At 35.7% G+C, this 9,066-nt stretch overlaps 1 protein-coding gene across 1 annotated transcript; it reads right to left on the bottom strand.

Moving 5' to 3' along the window:
- Nucleotides 1–4,864: 4,864 nt before the first annotated feature.
- tekt1 (tektin 1) lies at nucleotides 4,865–9,024 on the bottom strand. The gene is made up of 8 exons (XM_079387508.1): nucleotides 8,950–9,024; nucleotides 8,430–8,625; nucleotides 8,049–8,214; nucleotides 7,773–7,901; nucleotides 6,930–7,070; nucleotides 6,547–6,772; nucleotides 5,891–6,087; nucleotides 4,865–5,656 (listed from the first exon to the last, which is right to left on the bottom strand). The coding sequence occupies exons 2-8, from the start codon at nucleotides 8,617–8,619 to the stop codon at nucleotides 5,497–5,499; spliced, it is 1,209 nt and encodes a 402-aa protein (XP_079243634.1). The 5' UTR covers nucleotides 8,620–8,625; nucleotides 8,950–9,024; the 3' UTR covers nucleotides 4,865–5,496.
- Between the last annotated feature and the right edge of the window lie 42 nt (nucleotides 9,025–9,066).

Raw genomic sequence — 9,066 nt, 5'->3', positions numbered from 1 at the left:
TATTATATTTTTGGTCTTTTTAGTGTTGATTTGTTCCATATGGGTTTGGAAGAAAATGAGGGTGAGTAAATAACACAGTTTTCAGTTTTGGGTGACATCCTTATTGTTGGCTTAAAGGGACAGTTCACCCAAAAATGGAAGAAAAAAAAAAAAAAATGTCGTCATTTACCCTGTAGTTCCAAACCTGCATGGTTTTCCTTCTTCTGTGGAACATAAAAGAAGATATTTTGAACAATGTTGGTAGCCATTGACTTCCACAGCACAGAAAAAACACTATGGAAGTCAATGGCTACCGTCAACTAAAATATCTGTTATTACGTTCAGCAGAAGAAAGAAACTCATACAGGTTTGGAACAACGTGAGTGTGAGTAAATAATGACAAAATGATCATTTTTGTGTGAGCTGTTCCTTTAAATTGATACTGTTTTTTACTTTTAATTTATTTGTATTTGTAAATGAAAACAGGCCAGTAACTGGATTCAAAACTGGTTTATTGAATGGTTGCTGGATTTTGTTTGTCCCAATGACTTTGTACCCTTTTATTCAGACATATATTTGTTTTAAATATGTTCCAAATACATCGAGGAGCAAAATCACCCTGATAATAATTCAGCCAATCTGATAGGATGTAGTATATGATAATGCCTGATGGCCATCCCTGCCCCGGTACACACTGCAATCCAATATGTTTAAGCTGATTTGATAGAAACAGAAAGATGTGTTAAATAATGGATTGTTGTTGCTCATCCTTTGAAACTGAATAAGAAATAACCACCGTTTGGAACATATAGGAGGGTATCACTTTACCTAAGGTGCTTGAAATAAATGTAATGTTTTATGTAATCATGTAATCCTCTGGTAAGATTGTGTCGATAGATGTTTGTTAGATGGTCAGTATATGCGATTAGCCCTTGAAATGCAATTTGACTAACAGATTAATGAGTCCTTATGATATTAAATTAATTGCATCTTACATTTATCAAGCATTCAAGGCACCTTGGTAGGATACCAACGTATGTAAATACTCTGCATGATATATAGTTCTGTGTTGTCAACCTTTGACCACACAACAAGAACATACATTGTGCAACAATGTTGTATATTTTGCAAGAAGCCACACACAAAAGGACATTATATGTGCAATTAGTAACACAGACGGGCCATGTTTAAAGATATATACAGATATTTATTTGTAAGCAAACAGATTCGGGGACGCATTTGTAGGTCAAACCTAATTTTTCACTTTGAGTGTTGTAAAGAATATTTGTATGTATCTGACTGTGTGATGGCAATAATAATGAACAAAGTAATGTTGTTTCCTTATTGACATAATAATGCAGAACAGAAAACCTCCAATCGTTATTTAAATAATAATTTACATGATGTTCTTTGCTTGCTTTCTTTTTGTTTAATAAAAGTCTCCAGCCTCAAAGGATGCCAGTCTTCTTTGAAAGTGAAACGACAAATAAAGTAAACAATGATAAACAGGTTAATTCGCTTTATTTGTACATGTTCTATGCTTTTCCAGAAGATTTATTGGAATAAAGAAAAAAAATTTTTTATAAAAAATAATCTGTGTGCATTATAGTGCGAGTTGACATATCCCTCAAAATTAAAGGGTCAGTTCAACCAAAAATGAAAGTTAGCCCATGATTTACTCACCCTCAAGGCATCCTTGGTCTATATGACTTTCTTATTTCAGACGAATCCAATCAAAGTTACGTAAAAAATGGTCCTGGCTCTTCCAAGCTTTATAATGGCAGTGGGTGGGTGTTTTTGTTTAACGGTCCAAAAATAAGTCCAATGCTTCCATCCATAACAAACAGTGCCACAAAAAAGCGTTTTTGTAAGAAAAATATCCATAATTAATACGTTAGAAACAGTTTTCTCTAACTTCCTCTAACTTTCGTACACACAAGCCGTTCCCGGCGGATGACGTAGGACGTATGTGTAGCGATATGCTAGTCTCGTGAGAACAAACGTTTGTTAACAGGAGCAAACGAAGCAAAGTTTCCTTACTTTAGCAAAGGAAAACTAGTAACCTCTTGGCTTATATCAAAATCCTCTGACATTTTTCTTTACTAATCTTTGTTTTGTATATCTAATTTGTGACCAGCGTTTTGTATTGCTCTCTCCTCCGCACTTAACTATGGTCGCAAGTTACGTCGTTGCCAATAGAGTTCAATGGGACTTACCACCATAATTAGCTAACAATGCTTTTGGGAAACGCACCCCAGAACTGCTTGTGTGTAGGACCTTTATTCACCCCACAGAGACAAGTGTGGCACTGTTTATTATGGATGGATGCGCTTTATTGGATTTCTTTTGGACTGTTGAACGAAAACACCCACCTGCTGCCATTGTAAAGCTTGAAAGAGCCAGGACATTAATCTCCGATTGGATTTGTCTGTATAAAGAAAGTCATATAGACCGATGCCTTGAGGGTGAGTAAATCATGGGTTCATTTTCATTTTTGTGTGAACTAACACTTTAAAGCTTCAGAAACCACACAAATGTAATCCATTTGGCGCCTGTTGAAGCATCTTCTAAAGCAAAACGATAGGCGAGTGTGAGAACAATACTAATATTTCGAAGTTTTTAAATTATAAACCATCGTTCCGGTCAACTGTTATATACATGAATTCGCTTGACGAACAAACAGGGTCCAATTACTTTTCGTGCGAATTTCACAAGGCACATAAATCATGCTTCACAAGCTGCAGACATTACATGTATGCAAACTGTTTGTGTTCAAACTGAAGAAAGTCATACACTTGGGATATCATGAGGAGTAAACGATGAGAGAATTATGTTTTTTTGCTTAGAGTATGGCTTTAACATGAGCAAAAAATAGAGACCAAAAGATAGGTAATAAAAATGTAATGTGCTGATCAAATGTTACAGTGTAAGAAAAGCCACTTGACACATAAACTTAATAAAAAGCTGTAATGTGTTGATCAAATCACTAGTAAATTCTCTCTGAAGACATTTTGATAGTCTCATACACCGATTCCTCTCTCTTCATTGCAGTCATGTAGACATGGTCGACATCTTTTGGTTTCATATATTTTTCTCTCCTCCTGTCAAAATGATAATGGTTAAATGTGTGGAATTGCTGACTAACAAGCATTTAAACTATAGACATGACCAGCCAACATCTGTTTCTTGAGTTTACAAAGTTCTTACCGTACAACGACAAAAATCAAACAGGAAGCAAAGATGACATTTAGAACAAACGAAAGGGAAAATAATATCCAAGGGGTTGACAAACTGCAACTTATTTCTAAAAAATGACAAAAAGAAAATAGAGAACAATTAAGATTTTCAAAATGGAAATGTTTTGGATGATTTGTATAAAATAGACATGATGATTGCCTCCTGCTTACCTTGGGGTTTTTCACCATGACTGTGCACTTGGATTTCCATCTTTGTCGTACCAATGAGATTCTCACTGACACATTCAATGGTAGCATTGACTTTACTAAAACCAGGAATGGAGATGTTGCTAATGCTGCTGATGTTCTCTGTTGAAACAGCACTGCAGTGTTTAGTGGTGCCTTTCAATATTGGCCAGGATATCTGGAGTAACGGCACACCACTGCTGACACACATCCAGCTCAGTTCATCACCCCACACGAAACAACGGGAGCTGTTTAGGATTATTGGCGAATCTAAATACAAATTATGATGCGTTTATTTAAAATATGGTGTTCATCGCCTTCAAATGAGAATTTATGATGTGGTATAAGTGAAATGATACATACGTCTTACTTTGAGGATGACAGTACTTTCAGTCCGAATACGTCCTTGAAGTGTCACTGTGCAGGTAGGCTCAGTATTGTGATGTTCAGACTTATAAATGGCCAGGCACTCCATGACCTTCAAATCTAGTTTGATTAGGCCTAATCCCTGTCCACACAATATCTGCTAAAGGTTCTCTGCAGTCCCCTGGAACTTTGCAGGATATCTCGGCCTTCTGGGAGCAGTGGGACTTTTATTGTTGGTGTCTGGGTAAGCTCTTAAAACAATTATATATTGGAATGAAAAATTGGATTTTTACAAATACACACCTTTAACAGTAACATTCACTGTCTGAGTAAAGATATACAAGTTCCCTTGTCCCCACTCGAGTTTTAATCTGTATTCACCATCAGATTCACCCTGAACCAAGTTTTTTAGCAAAAAGTTGCACTCTTTCTCATTGTGAGGAAATGGAACATTTGTGGAAAAATGAGGAACTTCTACAGATGGGTTTTGTGGATCTCCTTAGAACCAGGTTCTCCTAATGGGATATGAGACACTTTGAGGGCCAGTGAAAACACAGAACACTTTGATGCACAAACCGGCCTCTCCAGTGACTCTGTTTTTTACTTTGATTGAATAGATATCAGTCGGCTCATCAGGGTCTGAAATTAATCAAAATGTTGTAGTTATATTCAATTTTATTCACTAAACTGGAGCTTCTTCTTCATCTGAACCTTGATATTGGCAATATTTTTCTACAACTATATATTTCATATATTTTTCATAATACCAATGACTCAAATCAAAGGGGAAAATATTCTTTTTACATTATTTTCATTATTAATTATCTTGTTTTCACTTATTACACCAAGTAATATTTCTTAACCCGGAAAAAACAAATAAGTAATAAATAACTGTAAATGTCATAGAAGATAAAACTCACCAAAACAGTCTATCATTTGAACGACAGTCAAGATGAACAGCAATGTTTGTAAAATCTCTGACTAATGTAATGAGAAAGAAATCGTGTCTAGTTTTACTGTAGCACAACTGTCAATAATAAAAATACACACATAAAATGAAGTGTCGTTCTTATTAGTTCAAAAAAAACAAACAAACTCCTCAACAACTACAGCTTTATTTCCAGAATTGTTCAAATGGTTGCCTAATATTTGGAGAGCTAAAATGACCTGATGTGACAGCAGTTTTTCTTGCAATCCGTTTGGTGCTTTTTACTTGATTTGACTGATTATTTCATGTTTCAGAAATAGCTTATCATTACTATTGAGATATGTGTACTTGATACGCCTCCCATCATTAATTGTAAAACTAAACTAATACAGAAACCAGTATTGTTAGCACCGAAATAATTTTCCAAAAAACGAATAACATCGTTATACCTAATTTATTTTTAATTTTTTGCATTTATGTATTATGAATATGAAGTATGATGATTAAATTTTTTTTTAAATTATAAATCATCCATTCATCTTTTAAGACTAGAACCAAGTAACTTGGGAGCATGGTTTTAAATATATTTTTTTAATTTAGCTTTTTTTTTTGACATTTTATCAAACAGTCTCACTCAATGGTGCAACAAACAGACAAACCAAACCAAATGGAAGAGGAAACATCCTAGTAGAAATTTTAAAGAAACTGTATTGAAACCATCAAAATTACATAAAATTATTTAAAGGAAACTCCAAAACACAATTAAATATACTAGGCCTGTCCGCCATACATGAGCCCTGTTCAGAAGTTGTGAATAACCACAGGCTGACGTAGCTGATGGCAGATCACCTCGTCTATGTACAGGGAGTTGGTCTTGACCTGAATCTCCTCCTCCAGGCTCACCTGGCGTCTTGCTAGAGCTTTCAGTTCCATCTCTGAGAGTTTATGTGCCTCGGTCAGCCTAGTGGAGAGACATAGAAGGAAAAATGTTTTTTTTTTGGAGACTCACTCACTCACACACACACTTTTTTTCCTGTGAATTGTGGGGACTTTCCATAGACTTCTATTACTTTTATACTGACCAAACAATATTTTGTATCCCCTAACCCTAAACCTACCCCTTACAGGAAAACTGTTTGCATTGCTACACTTTCAGATAAACATAATTTATTTTTTACAATTATTTTTCCCTTACCTCTCAATGTGGTTTGCGAGCTCCTTGACCTCTTCCAGCAGTCGGATTTGAGCCGGGTCATGGCAGAGCTCAACGTTGGGCCTTTGGCTGCGCGAGGACAGTCGAGTCTGGGCCACTTTGAGTGGAGCTTCTTTCTCTGCGATTGCCACATATAGAGACTCCAGATTTTTCTCCTGATTTGCTGTCTCTTCTAGCAGCTTTAAGAGAGCACACAGACATGCCTAACTAGTCAAATTATAACCTAAAAAAATGGAATGAAACCCTATAAAAAGATCCGGGATGTTACAGATGAGATTAAATTGAAATTGATCCTAATTACTCAATTAAATGCTAAACATATACATTTTTGACTTTGAATAATGCAGAGTATTATATGGCCAGTTACTAAGGATGCACAATAGGCTATATTATTGTCAAATATTATTAAATTATTTTAATTTAGCCAAGACCTAACACTCACTCAAAGTTTATCTTCAATATTTAAAGATTAAATAATATTTAATATAAAATAGATACAAATATTTACTAGTTAATAAAATTGTTAATTATCATTTTAAAAAATCTCAAAATAAATATGTTTTTCATAATATATATTGTAATGTTGCTGTGCCTAAATTCACTTGTAGAAATTATTTTATACTACAAGTGCAACTGACCTCACTGAGCTGGTTCTCAAGCTGTGCTTTGGCAGTTTTGGTCTCCTCTGTGCGCAGCTCAAAAGCCCTTCCCGTGGCCTCGTACTGTCTGCGCATGTCTGCAGCCGTCTGCTCAAGCAGGCTGTCCACAAGAGCTCTCAGAGAAAGAGAGTTGTTCTTCTCCTTCTCGGCCTTGCTAATGTTTAAGATGCAGAGGCTCTCCCACTCCTCAGGAGTCACTGCAGTTCTGGAAATGTTTATATATATATATATATATAAAACACACACACACACACACACACACACACACACACACACACACACACTCATAGATATACATACAGAAGAAAAAGATGGAAAACCTTCTCTTAACATCTAAATAGTATCATAGACACTTTTCTTACCCAACACTGCTAAAATCTGAATTCCCTCCGTTTAAACCGAGCGACGCATTAGTGAGAAGAGCACAGAAATCATCAATGCGTTCGGCCTGAAATTTGTCCTGCAGGTCCTTTTCCAGATAGTATTTCACTGAACGAATGAGCCTGCAAAACACATGAAAAATGTGCAAAGGTAAATTCATTTTTACTTGTGCAATGCAAATTAATGTGTATATAACTAGCATTTACTTTACTTACTTTACTTTTGTCATTTAGCAGACGCTTTTGTCCAAAGCAACTTACAAATAAGAAAAAGTAACTAAAACTAAAAGTTACAACTCTATAAATACTATATACCCACATATTTAAAAAAAATAAAGAAATTAAATAAAATTGACACATGCATATGACAACATTTCAATACTAAACATATAAATGAAAAAAACTAAAATAAAAAGCGATACTTCTATCCCTTGCCGGTGTCCCTGCCCGGTGGAGTCGCACGGTAGAGCTGATGGTCTTTACACTCTTTACTTTTTACTTTTGTCATTTAGCAGACAAACATTTAGTTGTTTTATTAAACAATGCAATATACCAATAATGCAAGGGTTTAGAGCCATATTTTAAACACTTTTCAGTTTCTCAACAAAGTCATTATTATTTTATTAAATAATAGTTTATTATTGAATTCTTATTATCATCATAATTTAATAATTTATTTAATATTTTATTATATTATTATTTTTTTTTACAGGTTTGATAGATGCTTCCACACGAAACATCAAGAAAAATTCGATTTTTTTATTATTTGACCCCCTTAAATTAGTGTCTGGATTCCCAAATGAGTCTTATCACTGTCCCACCAACCTGATCTGCTCATTGATCTGCTCCAGTGTTCGCTGAAGCAGGACCATCACTCCTTCAATCACCTCCTTCTCCTTCAACAGCTCCTGTTCCACCTCATCATGCACAAGATCAATCGCCACCCGCTTCTGTCTGCGGCACAGACATAGTTCAGTAGTTCAAAAGAATTTGAAATGTAAAATCTCTTTGCTGTCACTTTTGATGCATTTAGTTGTGTAGGTCAAGTAAAACTGTTTATTGTCTTCCACAGGTTGTGCTCTATAGTGAGAAGTACTGTACCTCTCAGTCAGACACTGCAAAGTCACTTGGAAAGGCTCAGAGCAGCTTTCTAAGGCTCTTTCCACACGGCTCTTATAAATGATGAGGGTCTCAATCTCCTGCACCATCTCCTCAAACTTCTGGTCCAGTTCCTGCCTCCAGAATTTGATGTCCTGGATTCTCTGCTCTGAAGAGGAGATGCAAGACTCGTGGGAAAATAAGCAAGGCCAGAATTGTTTTCATTAGGAAATATCTAAAATAACTTCTATAACCTCTTAACATTTCTATCACTTATCTTTAAATGGTCAAGTATCATCTTGAACTTCCTGTTTTACTGCACCTCTAATGCAAGGCCATTAACCCTCTTTGCATCCTGTCACATGTGTTTGGTGTATTGCATACCCAGCTTCTTTTGTGCATCCTGTTGCATGTGTTTGGTAGATTTGTCACTCTCCTCTATGAGTCTTTGACACTCCGCTGTCAGACTCTGTGAGAGTGATCGCTCTGCCTCCGAGCTCCTGAAATGCACCTGGTTTGCATGTTTCCACTCAGATGGAAGAAACTTATCAGGGGGTCCCATCAGCCGAGACATGTTTTTCTAATGAGAAAAAGTCATTCTATGGTTAAAGTCATTGTTTTATGATTACTATATAAATAACCAACACTGTAAATTAATATAACAATTGCATTAAAGCCATACTGTCACAAAAAACAGCTGGTCATTAAATTATAATAAATAAAAGAGCAAAATACTGACAATTTAGATATGTCAGGATTTCAGTTAGGCCCTAACTGGTGTAAAGTAAAGCCTACGGTTTTGCCCGTCAACTCTTGTCTTAAATAATCCATTCCGCGTTTTTTTAAACTAAATAAGCATTAAATAATTAGGATTAAAACATTAAACGTGAATAAAGAGCATTACCTGTCAGATATAAATGCCTGTGTACTGCAACTCAAAAAAACACGACTGCTGACAATCTGCCGGCGAGGTGTAAACACTGTTACTATGGCAACGAAACGTTTTAACGCTAGAGGGCGG

The sequence above is a fragment of the Barbus barbus genome (assembly GCF_936440315.1).
Source record: "Barbus barbus genome assembly, chromosome: 31".
Taxonomy (NCBI): Eukaryota; Metazoa; Chordata; class Actinopteri; order Cypriniformes; family Cyprinidae; genus Barbus; species Barbus barbus.
Note: the sequence above shows the minus strand (reverse complement) of the source record. Positions and strands in the feature narration are given on the sequence as shown.